The sequence below is a fragment of the Stegodyphus dumicola genome, chromosome 7 (genome assembly GCF_044657685.1).
Source record: "Stegodyphus dumicola isolate Sdum_Otavi_A_Nest chromosome 7, ASM4465768v1".
In the NCBI taxonomy this organism is placed as follows: domain Eukaryota; kingdom Metazoa; phylum Arthropoda; class Arachnida; order Araneae; family Eresidae; genus Stegodyphus; species Stegodyphus dumicola.
In genome coordinates, this window is record NC_140774.1 from 137,312,721 (window position 1) to 137,330,221 (window position 17,501).

The window sequence follows — 17,501 nt, forward strand, 5'->3', positions numbered from 1 at the left end:
TGGCAGGACCTTTAGTCAAGTGGTCTCGCTTGGAGGTGTGAATTGTGATTCGTTGTCTTGATCTCGTATCTAGAGGGTAGTCATACATTTACTGTAGATCGTTATTGTGCCACTTAGAGAACGTTACATGAAGCCATCCAACGCAAGTGCTCTGGTATGTTGAGTGATGGTGTCATCATTCTGCATTGAATCCTGCTGCAAACTCAACAATTGCTGCAAAAGCGGGAAGTCTGGAGTCACTCCCCTAATAACACCCAGTGACTATTTTCTTTTTCCGAAATTGAAGGAACATTTATCTGGAATGACGTTCTGCTCAGACAGTGATGTGATAACAGTCACCGAGAAATGGCTTAGTGGGCAGGGGAGCGATTTCCATCAAGACGTATTAAACAAGTTGGTCCTGCGTTCAGATAAATGCCTTAATAGATTTGGTGATTACGGGGGGGGGAATTATAAGCAGCTATGCCTTTTAATTTCTTTTGTATTTTCTGTCTATCATTAATAAATAATTATTTATTACCCTTGTAGCCTTTTTTTGTATCCACCTTCGTAGTTTGATGAAGGTTGACTGAAAAAGCCTCCACGCACATAAAAGCTTAGTTTCGAGAAAACGCAATGAATTTATGATAGGTAATAAGACAGGGTAACTTTTTTCATTAGTAAAATTACTAAAAATGATTAGCCTGGTCATGCACGTCCACTGCAGAGCTCCTCCAGACTTTTCGAACGATGTAACCAAATACAGGGAATACGTAATGCAGTAGATACGTAATAATAACCAAATGCAGGGAATACTTATATACGTAAAGCCTTTCGTTTGTTCTCATTGCTATCATACTGCTTCTCGTATTCTATCTATTCTAATGAGTGAGACTTTAATCGGTTGACCTATTTTATTGGTGTGCTTTCTAAAGAATGGTGTTGTTGCTAGTGAATTAAACCCTATATTCAGGATTTAAAGTTGGCCAGACGAAAGCTGAACTCTCAATTTTCGAGTAAAACTGTAATTTCAAGTTGAGACCCAAGGAAGACGAGGTCCGAAATGTTTTTGTTTAATTAATTATCATTATTATAATAATATGTTATTTTTATTTATGTTGTTACATTTTATATAATTTAATTTAATTATTTTATTGTTTCAACTATTAGTTATTTAATTAGTTATTTATTTATTTTTTATTTTTTATGACGACCTTCCGTAGGGCTAATTTCAGAAATTAAACTTTATTCTAATTTGAAAAATTAAGCCCTGCCCAAAAGAGGGATCTTGCTCAAATCTTTATCCACATCGAAGAACAGTAGCACCAATGAACACTTTCGGAAGATCTAGGATCAGTGTTTCTCGGATTTACCATGCTTGAGTATTTTAAATTAGATTAGTTGATTCATAATTAAAGCAGAGTTCTCTTAAGTCACATAGCGCAGAATATATTCTTTTATTTAAGGAGGTCAATTATACATTCGTGTTCGTAGTTAAGAGAATTTGCACATTATGTCAAATTTCTGAAAGCCTAATGGACATATTTTAATGAAATTTGATATCAGTATGCATTTATAACAGAAAAAGAGATGTAACATTCAAAGGTTATTTTATGTAAGCATGACTATTATTAAAGCTTGTAGTAGAGAGATTTCCAAAAATCCACGTTATCATATCCAACTGAAAATGAATCAAATATGACGTATGGTCCCCTCTCATAGCCAGGGTCGAGCGGCATGATGGTTACTGTACAGGGGGAAATTCGGAAGACCCTGTGGCAGTTGATCCAACTGCTGCAGGAAGGCAATTTCTAACTCCGGGGCTGTTCTAGGATGGGATAGTGACAAGAAATTGTCCTCCTATGCTCTATAGGATTAAGGTCAGGAGATCTGGCTGGCCTGACCATGTGGCAAATATCTTCACTTTCCAGGTAATCGTTGACCAGCTGACGTAAGAGCTGTGAAGAAGTAGCAGTTTCGAGTCGCTTCGCAGAAAATGTCAAATAACGATCCTCATCTGTGCTTGTGGGTCTTGGTCAACCTTACACGGGTCTTCTCGATATGGATCCAGTGTCCTGAAACTGTTCCTACAAATTGCAGACGACATTAGGTGTTGCATTGTGCTCTGTAGCCACGTACCCTTGTAACTGGCCTGCCTCTAATCCACCGAAAATTCTCCATCTCATTTCATTGTATACGTTCGTGAATACTCATTTTACCTTATAAGGTATATCCAGCTTCATAAGATTATACCAAGAATACCTTACAAGATTTATACAAATGTTGCTAGAAAGACGGCGAATGTCGTGAAGATGTACGAGTATACACATTTCTGAAAAACCCTCATGCGTTTACATCCCCTCCATTATCACAGCTCCGCAGACACACTCGAGTACGCTTACGTATTCTGCTCTGACTTCGGTACCGTTTATTCAAAGCTTTCCGTAAAAACATACATAATTTGCAAATTCTCTTGATTTTGAGCACGAGTGTGCTTATTTATATATGAGGAAAATAGGCACACAATCAGAGTTCTCAATTCCTGGGAACTGAACTGAGTTTTTTGTTTTTCTGAAACGGTACGAATATCATATAATTTTACTTAGAGAAACATAATAGAATTTAAATAATCTTCCACTAATGAGTTTTACAAGGAAACAAGGAATTATAGCTGATTGTATATTTCCGACAAATACTTTCAGGTAAATATTCTTCTTGCTTTAACTTTTCAAAATACTATTCTAGTTTTTCTTTCAAATTCATTTCGAACTTACTACCTTTCTGATCAAGAGACAAAACAAATTTTATTCTTAGGTTTGGCGAATTTTACAAGGATGTCATTTGCCTAAACTTGCATAATAAAAACGAGATCATTAAATAGGCTTCTAACTGAGTAGTATTTTCCACAGATTTTATATTTAATTCTTCAACCCCATCAAAGAATAAACCATTTTTACGGAGATACTGTTGTTACTTGTTATGTAAGGTATTTAACATTTTTAAGTCAGTTTCCCATCGAAGATAAATTCCAGGTCATAAATATAATTGTTTAATTTTAATGCTAAAACATTTCAAAACCTAATTTATAAGAATGAAACTGCCGGAGTTCTATGGAAAAATATTTTGTACCGAGTATAATTGAATGAGATGAAAAATAATAGTTAATTAAACAAAGTACTTAGAATTATAAAAATAAATAACAATAACTGGAATAAAATTATGATTAGTAAATAAAGTAAATTAGTCAAATATATATAAATTAGTCAAATATATATATAAATTATAATCCCTCTTAACCAGGGCTCAGTTATTTGGCAGTATCAAAATAACGGCATTTGTTTGCATTGGGCCAACAATCTGAAGACTAAAATGTTGAAAAAATTTGTACTATATTTCTACATCCCAAAGCTTTAAGTCCTATAAAACTAGTGAATCAAGAATTTATCCATATTTTATAAAGATGAACAAGTGATCTCTTTTTATGCCTGTCTAAGTAAACAATGAAAATAGCGTCTACGAGTTTCAGAAACAATTCACCCTGAAAGGCGTCAATTTTACTTTACGTCTTCCCTGGAAAAATATAAACAACATTATTTCACGTCGTTCGTGGTGCAAATTGTGCCTATGATTATTTTCGTAGATGACGAATCGAGTGACAAAGACTACCTTGGTTTTGAAGCGCGTCCGGCGCCAGTGTCAGATATTTTGGATTGACTTATATATATTCGGAGAACATTAGTGTCAGTGAAGAGAAGATGCAGTGTAGACAATTCTGTTCTCTTCCCGGCCTTTCAAGGTGACGACGAAATAATCTGACATGTACTTAGAAAGGAGAAAGATGATGTGAAGGAGGGGCGATTGAAGATAAAGGCGACATGCAGATCAAGAAAATTACGTTGATAGAATCCAGCGAAGACAAACATTCATAAGCTTTTTTAAGAAAAATTGATCAGTATATGACAGCTTCTTTGTTTTCACAGCAAATTTTTAAAATTACAGTGACAGTCTTGTAAGCATGCTGGCATTCTAAGTTATATGATATCGTGCTAAGAAAATCTGAATATTCGTATGATAATAAATATGGTAATTTTAAAATGCTATTAATTTCCTTTTTCTGATATATATTTAAATTTTGACTTGTTTTGATAGCAAACTAAGTATCAAACTCCTAACAGACGCTAAGAGAATAATCGCTGTCTGGACAGAACTGGAAAGTCTTACGATGGTTTCAAAAAAAGAAAACTCTTTTATTAAATCAGAACTTTGAACATAAATGCACGACTCATAGTTACAAATTCCGCCACCCACTTGTGGCGATGTAACTTAAAACAACAGTCAAATTTAAATTTAAATTGAACAGCTAATCGTCCAAGACTATATACTTCAAATTAATGTGAAGTTTGCTTCTTACACGCATAACAATTTAATATCGACAACTCTAATGCAAAGCTGAATAATACAATCTTATACTAGCTAGCTAACCTAGTAGCATGACCTCGAGAGGCAGAACACATTATGAATAAAATTATTGAAACCTAAATACTATCTCATTACACCTTTGTTACATTCTGGTAGGGAAAGTAAAGATGCAAAAAGTAAAATAACTAGTTAGTATATAGTTAGAGGTAATAAACTTACATATAAAATTCTGTGTTTTAATTTTAAATAAAATGTACAATTTTTAATAATAACTACTTAATTTTGGTCGATCAAAAACGCTACCAACAGATTTGGTATGTTTCATTTTCTACAGATGCCATCACGAAGTAAGAGCAATCACGTTCTAAAAATAAAGATTCAGTTATTCGGCAAAACTTCTTACCTGGAATCATCACGTTCCTGTTACAGCTGGTAAAAGGATATCTCTCTTTCCTCTTTCTTCCTATTTCTCTCTCTCTCTCTCTCTCTCTCTATATATATATATATATATATATATGTATATGTATACATATATGTGAATATATGTATGTAATGAAACTGTGGTTCGATGACACGACATGAATGATTGTATTGAGAATGCGGCACAAACTTGCATTAAAATCTTTGGTGAAACAGGACTTTTCCCGTGATTCACTGTGAACATAGAATAATAAACCCATGTAGATTTCTTCATAATTAGAACTGGTCGAAGAATGTAATTACAGAACAATTTTGGAAGCACTGAAATAAAAACACTGAGATGTAAATGTGCAAAAATACTGATTGCGTAGATACTTGATGCTTAGAGCGTCCATCCATTTTGAAAAATAAGCAGTCGAGCCGGATTAAATTCATTTTTTATTTAAATTCTCATTTTGTGGCCACATTTCGCTTGGCACTCTACTCGTGCCGATTAAAGAACACTTAAAATTTTTGATATTATTGCCATAGAAGCGAATATAGCAGCTCATACATGATTACAATAAAGCATCTTGCGAAGAGGAAAGTACAAGCAAAAGGTGATGGAAGGGGCACAAGTGGATATCCTGTTGAGTTTTCTGTAATAGATTCTGTAGTAGAACGCAGATGGTTGCATCCACAATGAACAGCTAGAATTTTGATGCCGTAGATAGCTGAAACGCCGATCCACAAGGAATAAGAAATTTGGCAGTCAAGGTATATTTAATTTAACTATTTATTATTTAATTAAACATATTGTGGCCACAAACAAATTAGCACATTTTATGTGCCTATTCCAAAAAGTTTACCTTTTTGATAAATTTTAGCAAGAAAGAAGCAGCAAATAGACAGCAGTCTAGCTAAGTCAAAGCGTTGAAAGCAAGTGTGTTATGTTCAGGGTGAAATCTTAATTTAGACTGCATTAGTTTTGGTTCTCAATGCATTTTGATTAGATGGTTAATATTGCTGCAAAATTACTATAGGCTGTTTGAATTTTAGTTTCATTTACATCATCAGAATTATGTAAGAGTCATATGACACAGATTTTTCTTATAGACGCAGTACAAGTAGAGGTTACTATTTTTAGAATACAGAAGGGAATTAATGTTCTCAGCTAATTTAATCTTTTACATATTCTTTATTTTTCTTACAAGTATGTATAGAGAGAGTTCACTGCCCCTGTTCTAGTCCTGCTATCCTATTTGATCTTCAACAAAGATGTAACCTCTCAATCATCACTCTTTTTGTTTTCATTTGTAAATAGTCACTAATGTTTCTCCACCAATAATTAAATAAAATACTGAAGTCACCTAGATATGTATTGTCAGCCTAGAAATCCCCTAGACGCCGGTTTACATGGTGTCAGAAGTGTGTCAATATCGAGTTTATATATATATAAATGAAATGATATAATTTAAGGAAAAAATAATCAATAATAATAAGATTTGGTAAGAGCATAAAAGAAAAGTAAATATCATGAACAGTATCTTAGCTCATTAAAACTCTGAAATACAACATTTCTTTAAACTTTTAATGAAAAATACATCTGCAAACGAAAGCAATTGACTTGAAAAAATTAATGTAGGCATATAAAAAGGCAAACTAAAAATGTTAAGTATTATCTAAAAAATATAATTTTTGATATGATACTAGGTTCCCTCAAATACATTTTGATAACAGAAATTTGAGCTCAGAAATGTTTCATAAATTTTTATTTTCAATAATTTATAATCTAAAATTTTTATCTTCCTCCCTGTTTTCAGTATTCTTTGTCAACAATATATACTTTAATGTGTTATCAAATATCAGACGACTTAAACCCGACATCTCAGGTCCCCAAAATTTATATAAAAACTCGTTTCTTCGTCTTAACGTTATTTCCTTTCAAATATTAATTTCTCTGTATACCGTATTTGTTATGGTACGGAAGCGAAGTGTATGGTTAGTAACTAACATCAACTCCGTCGTTATAAAAACATAAAACCGATATTACAGGAATTATGTAAAGATGCTGAATTGCTATACAGCTCCTGCAACATGTAATTAATAAATTTATGACAAAATTAATGCAGGAAAATTATATGACAAAAGTATATCGGTAGCATTTCTGTGCGCTCTTGTTGAAGTTGTGATTTCTCTCAAAAGTTATTACAGATGGTTATTCAATCGGGTTCACCGATTGAATTTTAACATAAAAATTATTTTTATTACAGAGGTGGGCTATCGAACACCCTTTATCATTGTGCTCTGCCGGAGAACTGTGTTGTGAAAGACTCTCGAGTTCCCAAGGAAGCCTTACTCAGGATCTATGGTCCATTGCAGGAAGATAGCAATGTTGTTATAAGGGAAGCAGTCACTTACATGCTTCTATCAGAGAGAAATTTAGGGCCTAAATTATACGGCGTTTTCCCTAAGGGACGTTTGGAAGAGTTCATACCGGTAAGTGTATTGACGTTTTTTAAAACTCTGTGTATTACAATAGGCTTTTTACAATTTGAAATTATCAAAATTTCATTTCTAAACATGCTAAATGGATTCTCAAAAAACGTTGAACAACGAAATGTTTTGCATATTTTATGGTAATAATAAATATGCAGTGCATTAATTAAATTTTTTCGAACCATTTTGCTTTTCAAATTCCTTAAGGTATTTTCTCCCTCTTTTCCTTGTGCCTTCCTCTTGTAACTAGAAGCAGGCTCGACTGCTTCTAGTTACATAATATTCTTATATGTGGCATTTAAAGAGACGGGTTCTAAAAATTCTTTGAGTTTTGAAAGGAGATTTCTGCTGACTTCTTAGAATGTAACTTCCTGTCACTGACTAATAGATAATAGATATATATTGTTGAGATATGTTATAATATTAAATTAAACTCATTTTTAATTTAATTTTTAAACTCCTTTTTTATTTTAGAAACAGTAAATTAAATCATTAAATTCTCAGAATGCTTGCATATAGCTGGGTAATTAGTGCTGCGGACAGCATGGAAAAACTCTCTTTTAGGTCACGTGCACACTGTTAACAACTGAAGCACTCTGATGGTAAGACTGGTGAAAGTAATGGCAAAACAAAAACAGGTCTAGCCGAGACTGTTGGTCTGATATCCCTTTGGAAGCATTTGCATCGAGTTTTACTATGCAAAACACCAGTTTTCCCTGCATGTAATGAAAACACAAGCGAATTTCTGGAGAGAAAGGTTTCCGAAAAGGTTATTTTCAACAGACAGCTGTCTCCTGCTTTGTCTTTAGTTACTTACTTCTTAGCCAATGTAAATGACAATTCCACTGTGGTTGGAAAATACAGGCGCATGCACAAAAAGTACGAGGAAGGGTTATCCGAAAAGGATAAAATACAGTAGATGTGATGTAGATCCATAGGAAAAGAACCGATTATTGTTTCAGATTATCTGAATATTATTTGAATGTTATAATCAGGTTACAAGTAGTGACAAAAATAAAAAGCTGAAACTTCTATCTTTTTATGCAAACCTTTTGACTACTTGACATTAGTTACTAGAGTTGACGAATGAGCTCTTTACAGATGTATTACCAAGCTTTTTCTACCTGCGAAATTAGGTCAACGACATCCTGGGTTGATTGGAAAAGTTTGGCAAGCAAGAAGTGATAAGCAAAAATACAGAAAGGCATAATCCTGTTGAAATGCATATCAGGGGGTGCTTTGAAAGGAAGTGGAAATAACTAGGCCTAGAATGCCGTCAAAGTACCGCCGTGTTGTAAGGGTACTACGACAAGCTAAAGGACAAGCATGAACTGTCAAATGAAATGACATCTCGAGCCATAATTCCATGTTGCCATGTTGTATGATAGGCGACAGCCAGATCACTATGTCTCCGGTGTATTGTACATCTCTAGACACGTCTTCACCGCTCCTCATGGATTACTTTGAAGCAGGATTCATCGCTGAAAGTAATTCTACTCAAGTCAATAAGATTTCAGGTAGAATGTGTCTGGAACCATTGTAAAAGGGCTCGTCGGTGTGCACAGATGAAGGACAGTTGGCACTATAAGTGGTTAGCGCCGGTTGCGATCTTTGAGTCACTTATCAATGTTTCTTGCGAAAGTGGATATGGAGTGGATATAATGTCCTGGATATATATCGGATTTTTGATAATGACAAATCAAATGCTGTGAGAGCCGCTCTGATAATCGCTTTGTCCTCCCGTCCTGATATTTCCATAAATCAACCGCTAACTTCTTGGCGCTAAGCTTTGCCATGTTTCTATCATTCCAGCCAACATCATCAAAGTAAAACATCGCTCCGACCAAAACATCGAGTGATCTTTCGATTTGATCGTCCAGCATTCTTTAGGCCTATTGCATTTCCTGTCATCTGGAGTTATATGAACGTATTTTCGCGAACTCATTTGCGAGACACTGGTCAAAGTCCTAAGGTGGTTCAAGATTTATAGAAACGATCGCATGCAAAGCATTAAACAAAATTTAATATATTTGCAAACGAATCAACAACAATGCAAATTTTCGTATTAAAGATTCAATACCAGACATCAGCCTGCTGCTGGCTTTATTATAATTTAGTAAAGTGATAAAAAAAATTAAAATTAATTTTCTTTTTGTTAAAGATGCATTCCATATCAATCAGATAAAATAAATTTTAGAACGGCTAATAAGGATATGCGTGTTTTAAGACACATCACATACTAGTTCATTAAAATTATTTTCAAGTAAAAATGAAACAAAATATGCTTAGCTTCTGGATACATGTGGAATTTTGCTTCTATAGCAATAATTCCATATGAAATTAGAAGAAGCTTTTCTATGCATATGATATTCTTTCTGGTGGAGATGTAGCTCATATCAATTAAAATAATAAATATCTAAATTACTAGTTGAGATCATGCTTTAAATAACGTCAGATTTAAATTATGTTTAAATGAAAATAATCTAAGATGTTGTAATTTTAACACCTTTCAACTGAGCAGAAAAAAAGAAACTTTCTATATACACCTAGATAAGATGTTAGTATACATACATCCAGAGAACTTTCCATACATGCTGAAAACAACTTTGGATATTTTTTCTAGATATAATTATTAATGTTCAGTAATTACTAAAGACAATGCATAAAATAATGCTTTAATTGTACAAAAGAATGCATTTATATGTTATATTATTTACTTAAATAAGTACATTTAAGTTTTCATTTATATGAGTTCACATAAAGGTTTTCGTAATTTACAGTCTCGTAATATAAACCGTGATGACATCAGGAATATGGCAACTACTATAGCAAGAGAAATGGCAAAAATTCATGCTCTAGATGTTCCAGTCGTGAAAACTCCGGAGATATGGCAATACGTAAATAAGTATGTCTTTACATTAACTTACCTAATAGAAAAGTGCAAAATGAATAGGGCAAATAAACAAACTTTAAAACTACAAAATGAAATACATAGCTTGTTTAATTATTTACAATTTTTGTAATTTTAACTTTATATCTTCTTTTTGCAGCAAACGTTTTTAGTTTAAAATATCGTAAACCCTGTAGAGCACACATTTGCAGAACGCGATTTTACATATACGCGCCCTTTTGATTGTTTCATTTAATTTGTATACCTCTAGAACTTCATTCATACGCGCTCCAAAACTCCATCCATCAACAATGAATGCTCGCTGGCAGTGAATTATCAGGCTAGAATCTTCGAACAATTTTAATAGGTCGAATGAAAATGAAGCCAAAAAATCGTACCAATTGCAAAAGCAACTGGAGGCGAACTATTTATAGGTATGGAAAGAGGAGAAGTTATACAATTGATTTTGGCAAATGCGTAACGTGTTAATGACATTCCTGCATTCGTCAAGGATTTGCTGTACCTATTAAAAATAACAACAAAAAAAATTATTTCTATTTAAAAAATTTCCTTCAAAAGACTTTTAGATAAAGAAAGGAAACATTTCTTCTATAGAATTTGAAATTATGCAAAAAAAATTTTAAGTATTATATGTAGAAAAAATATAATAAATGTATCTATTATATTTTATAATGTACGAAACCTCCATACGGAATTTCTGTCCCTTATATAATACCTCTAACGCAGTGTTTCTTTAATGTATCTTTTTTGTAAGTCGTTGTGTCCTGCCTGCTTATCCAGGAAGGAAAAACATCTTTCGATAGATAATTAAAGCGGTATAGAATTCAAAAGTGTATAGTACAGTAGACGTACCCGGTTAATATCTTATATACCTAACCATGCAATGGTATACAAATGTAAGGGATGTGCCCTTACATTTCAAAAATATCTATTGAATATCAAATTTTGTAGCGGAATTTCTTTTAAGTTACTTTAGAAGATGCGTATTTATGGCCTGTAGTTATTAAAGAGACCCTGTCAAGACTTTGACTATGGAGAACGAGGATTTTAGCAATATTTTATGCATTGTGATTCTCAGTTTTACAGAAAATATTTGCTCTAGAAGTCAGTGGTAACTTGGATATTGCATTATACTGAACAATATCAACTGGATATATTACGGCATAGTCCGACGCATCTGCTGCAATTTCCAGGTTTTCGTCCCCTTCGGGGAATTTCAAAACAGGGGCATTGATGAGTGCTTCTTTTAACCTTTCAAATGCAGTATTTGCCTCTGCTGTCCACGTGAACTTACTTTTCTTTCTTTTAATTACTAACAACGGTTCAATAATGTTCGCAAAATCTTTAATGAACGACCGATAATAAGAAAAAAACCCAAGGAAAGAAGAAAGTTTCTTGGTGGTGTTGGGAGGTGGGAAATTCTTGATGGCTTTTATTTTTGAATCCTGAGTTTCTATACCCTTTTGCGAAATTTTATAACCCATATATTTAAGTTCTTTAGTCGCGAACTTGCATTTCGATGCGTTAATTGTAAGACCGGCCTCTTTTAATAATTAAAAAAACTCTTCTAAATCTTTAATATGTTGTTCCAACGTACTACTCGTTATAATTTTATCATCTAGATAGATTAAAGTCGATTTTCCTAGGACAGGCTTTAGAACAATGTCCATAGCTCTCTTTAATGTTGACGGGGCCCCACACAACCCAAAGGGCATGCGTAAAAATGCATAGGTGCCCGATTTTGTGATAAACGCGGTTTTATGTATGTCTTCGGGTCTCATAGCTATTTGATAATAGCCAGACGTTAAGTCCAACGTAGTCATGTATCTCGTAGACTTAATCTTTTAGTAATTTCCTCTATAACCGGCAAAGGGTAAACTGGGAACTTAGTAACACTATTAAGCTTTCTGTAATCGATAGCAAACCTCCAAGCCCTTTTATCCGAAGGAGGGAAATCATTCTTTTTCCTACATAGTACGACTGGACTCACGTACTCACTATTTATGGGCGTTATTATCTGGTTCTTCAACATTTCCTAAATGTGTTCTTCAATTATTTGTTCTTTCTGTTTATCATACCGGTAAGGTTTAGTCCTACAGGGTTTGTCAGGGTTGTGTTGTTCTAAATAGGTGCGGGTACCGGACGACACCCGATTTGTCATATTAAGCCGTCCGGGTGTCCGGACCCTGCATTCACCTGTCACCTGTATTTGTAATGATAATTTCCCAATGCATTGACAGGTTTTTCCCTGCGCCGCTATAATTTCTGTGTTTTTATTTTTAAATAAATTCTTCTTAAAATGTATCACTCATAAAATTACCTTCTGCCCCTGTATCGATGACGGCTTCTACTGGTACATCGCCAACCAGGACTTGTATAATTGGTAAGTGTGAGTTCTTTACCACGACCGTATTTAGGTATCTTCTTGAGGGTTTTTTCGAAACTTACGGGGTCTTGACCCTCGCTTTTACAGGCCCCTCTACTCGTTTAAAGCTTTCCTTTCAACTTCTGTCTTCTGGGTACGCGGACGGTTGTTTTCAAATTTCCTTTTTGGGCCTTGACCTTCGAGCTTCGATGAGTTAGCTTGATAGCTCTTTCCCCCATAAAAGCGATTTGTGTTTCCGGTCTGTTGATTTGAGGATTGCCTTCGGAGACTTTGAGAATACGATGCCCCTCTAGCTTTTTCCGCTATTCTGCGATTTTGGAACTTGACCGCCAACTCGAAGAGTTCCTGCAAGGTGCTTTGGTTTCGGATTTCTAAGTAATCTGGGACAGCAGGTAGTAATCTTGGTAAGATTATTTCAATAATCTCTGCGTCGGGTTTCTTCCCATACACCATGTTTATCAGCTTAACTTTTCGCAGAATGAAGTCCGTCAAATCTTCTATATTAGGTTGATAAAAGCTATACAGTTCGGCTTCTAGCTTTGCTCGGTCTTTCACTATGGGGAAGGCCTTTAATAATGATATTTTGAAATTTTCAAAGGTATATGTTTGGCTTCCGAATTCCCCTAATAAAAATTTCCCTATATTCTTCCACCATAGTGAGGCCTGACCTCTTAGTGCAGACGTGGCAATGGCAACTTTTTGTCTTTCAGGCACAGGGTATAGCTGGAAATGATTTTCTAGGCCTTCTAAAAATATCGCCACCGAATTTTTTCCGTCGAAATTGACGTTTGGCTTGATCGATGCTCTCATCGTCTGGACCAGGTATCCAAATCCTTCTCTTTGGTTCGCCATTTCTTGTTGTTGGAATTGTACAGGAGCTTCCATCCAGTTTTCGGCCATTTCAGTTCGTAAAGTGTTCGGGCGCCAATGTGATGTTGGGAGGCCTCAACTTGTCAGCAATAGTAGTAGTGACTGCTATGAACTGGAAATTACACAGACTCTTAAGAAGGGTTTAACTCCCTTTTTATTTCACTTTAGAAATTACAGTTACGTTCCCTTGACGCTCACAAACTACGCCGACCCGGCGGTTAAACAAAAATAGAAAAGTACAACTAAAAATAAATGACACGATGGCATAACTAACGAAGTCACTATCTACGAGGCTCTATAATTGTAACTCTCTTAACCGCGTTCTAAGATACAGCTGAGATTCAGCAAACTTTCTGATTAAGAATTTGAAAGATTCAACGAACTGTCGAAATAGGCGCACAGGCTTAAACTTTCTACCAAGCAACCTTCACGCTCGTGATTCAAGAAACACACTTACAATCTCGCTTCCCTTCTATTTAACTCAAATTACTTCTGATAAAATTTGAATACTCTGCGCGTTCTACTACGATTTACATACTCTGGCATTGGCAATTCTAGGGGAAAGTAAAGGTTTGACAGGAAAGATTGCTTAAAATAAATGTTAGTTAAAATAAACATAAACCCTACATGCTTTTAGATTTTCGCAGTTCATTGCCAGGTAGTCTATGAGAATTTAAAATTTTTTTCGTAGTAGCTTATTTTTTGAAGTTGTTTCTAACCCCAGATTCGGCATCCAAAAGGAGGTTCAGCCAAAGATGGTCAACCGCTACGGTGAGCGCTGATGATTTGTTGCTAAGTGCCCGATGGAATAGAATCAAATTTCCAACTCAGATCCTCCCTTATTGCTGCCATTCTAGTTAACCAGAAGGCTGGTTCCAACGTCAACTGTGTGTGGAAGGCTTTACGAAGGAGGTCTGTACGCGAGGTGAACAGCCATTTGAGTACCGCTCACGTCACATCACGCTTGAGGCGGCCACGTCAAAATATCCACTGGGCGGCTGATCAGCGGAGGGTTCTTCTCTTTATGGATGAGTCCAGGGATAGCCTCTAAAGCCATAGTAGGCTTTATTTGATTTGGAGAGGACACAGTAGGAGTTTTGATTTAAAAAAAAGGTAGGCAGTCTAATTAGGTCTAGAGGAATACACAATTAAAATTTTGTGAAGATAGCACTTATCGTTTCAATTATGTGGGTGTGCCCAAAAAGGGCACACTGATTGAACAGAGCTTCGAAAAGAGTGTTGTCAATGAACTGACCGATGAGATGTGGAGAAACAAAGAATACAGACTCTCAGTTGTCCTAGATTATCAGTGAGCCCAGTCTAGACACACCTAGGGTTCGCCGTTTGATTTTAGGCAAGATTTCAAGGTAAAAATTTAAAACTAGTATTAAATAAGGAGATTAGCATACAGTCCTCAAACAATTCCTTTTAAACCCTAAAAAAAATCTGGAAGATTTCTTTGAAAAATGAGGGTCTTAAAAAACTAAACATGGCTAAAATATATGGACTGGTTTGTATTGAGCTGCCATATACTATAAAGGTTCAGAGTAACCTAAAGTAACCTATAAATCCTTTTTATTCAATTTTTCTGTGCGTACAGAAGGAAATTTTTAGGTGTGTCGAGACCGGACACACTGTGCCGCAAAGGGTTAACCAATAACCTGAATGAAAGTATATCAAACTATAGCACTCGAAGAAAATGAAAAATTTATGATTAACTTAATACTATTTCATGATGAAAAATAAATAGTAAAGAAAGTAAGTCTTGCCGATCATGCCTGGATAACGTCGGAAATGGTTGGATTTTTTTTCTAATTTTCAAGGCTCCGAAAATAATTGGTGCAAACACAGAAATGTACATAGACAATTCATGCTGCTGTTTTGTAAGACGTAAAAAAACATATTCTGCTCTTTGAGAAAATCTGAGGCCCACTAGTGGCCGAACAGATGCAGACTCCTTACTACTGATGATTCGTCCTAGGTTTGGTTCCGAACTATTGAAAACAGGTTGATTGCATGTGATTTTACTAGTTTCTTCCACGTATGAAAATGCGAATTGCATTTAAAAACTTCTTAACGAGAAGAGCGGTTCTAACTATGTAGCCTTCTATTTATTTGTCATTTTTTAATAATTTATCTATGAACATGAAATGCAGAAAACTTGTGTTCATTACTGTAATCATTTTTCAAGATTAAACCACAAATATAGTGAAACAATATTGGGAAAGTTTCGAGTAGTTGCCTTAAGCAATATGCGCTCTCAAAAGATTTAGGAAGATTAGCAATGTTTTTATACTGCACATGGCAAATATCGTGTGAAACTGTAACAGCCATCCCTTTCCAACACAAAGGATAAATTTCTAATAATCATCATTTTATCAGCTCATCTTTGGTAAAGTTTCTATAAAGCATAAGTAAAAGGACAAGAGAAAGAAATGTCTTTTTCATTAAAGGTGTAAGATGTAAATAGTAAACTAACATACAAATCTAAATTGCCCAATATTGAATTTTTCTTTGAAACTGAGAACTAATATTAAATCTTAATTTTTTTAAATATGTATTTCTGTAACAATGCACAAAACTATTGCTTCTACTCCATTAATTGTTATAGATGGCTTGACGACATTGAAGAAGAATTCCTGAAAAGAAACCAATCATTTTCACAAAGACAGTGGTACGAAGAAGAATTTGAATGGCTAACGTAAGTATTTCAAGAAATTAATCTCAAATTTTACTTATTTTGTTGTAAATGCATTAGGTTTTCTCGATGTAGCAAACGTGAAAAATGTGCAGTGCCCTCGACAGATTTCGAAAATCGGACTTCCTGATTGTTAACCAGACGTGCTATCCATTTACACCACGCAAGCACTCGGTAAAGTGGAAGAAACTACCTTATATTGTTGCCGTAATTAAAAAATATTTCAGCTGAATATTTTGTACTTACAATAATACGTTTCTCAAAATAGGACTGTGTTAACTATAACTAAATTAATCACACCTATAGTCTTATTATCTTATAACGTCAAGCAGTCATTCTAAGCTATCTATTAGAAAGAAAAGTTTTTTACTTTCTGCATATTATTTGAAAAATCGATTTTTGAAGTTAGAAAGTTGGCTCTTAGGTGTCGCCAGGCAATTTTATAAATCCATAATTAACTACTCTTTCATGTTTCATTGCGAACCTTTATGAAAATTGCATTTTTTTTCCTTAAAAATAATTAAATTTTAATAAAAGTTTCTACGTTTAGAGCGTCGGCGGCATTTTTTAAACATATTTATTTATTACATGCGCACTCTTTTGGCACTATACTGGGAATGTCCTGGGGAGGACTCTTAAGGAAAACCGGCTCGTATCCACGTTACACTTAGCAAAAACTGCGAAAACACCTATACAGTTAGCCCGTTCGCCGGGTTTTTCTGTCATCATCGTGCTGATATTTGCATATGCATCATCTTTCTATAGAGTTGGCCTTTCATTGTACTCATCGCAAAAAGTCCTCTTCAACAATTTTGTAGTTGTATGTTGAAAAATGAATTTGTTGCTTAAATTTTGATCACTAGTATTTTAGAGAGGTATGATCTACAGTTACTGCTGTTGACTATTTATGAGGTCCTTCAATTCCCGAGTAGATGATAGATCTGTTGTTATTTTGCTATAACTTAGTAATCTTATCCACTTTACACTTACAGAAATAACTCGGTTTAACATCTAACGTTGTCAAACATGAATCAATCACATTTAAAGCTTGAAGATTTACTAGTGAAAAGGTGGGTGCAATAAACAATGAAACTTTATACTCTTAGTTACAAAACCATACACATTTATAAGCGCCAAATGAAAACTCTTCATATCTTACCAGATTCCACTGATATTGCCCTTTTGTTTATTTAAGGGAGACAATATTCTCCTGCACAGAACACCATAACATAAATACCTTTTTACAGCTCAAGACTAAAATAAAGCATTCTGCTCAATGTGCAGTTGTTTGAATTCGAATGATTCCAGAATTCACTTTCTTCATTTAACTGAAAAGTTTT

The 17,501-nt window shown here is 34.5% G+C and overlaps 1 protein-coding gene across 1 annotated transcript in view; it reads left to right on the plus strand.

Moving 5' to 3' along the window:
• The window catches only part of LOC118203009 (choline/ethanolamine kinase-like), a 39,265-nt gene that overhangs the window by 4,070 nt on the left and 17,694 nt on the right, over positions 1-17,501 (plus strand). The window contains exons 2-4 of the mRNA XM_035375252.2: positions 7,071-7,296; positions 10,077-10,201; positions 16,075-16,164. Coding sequence (XP_035231143.1) covers positions 7,071-7,296; positions 10,077-10,201; positions 16,075-16,164 — 441 coding nt within the window. The remainder of the gene's footprint in view (positions 1-7,070; positions 7,297-10,076; positions 10,202-16,074; positions 16,165-17,501) is intronic.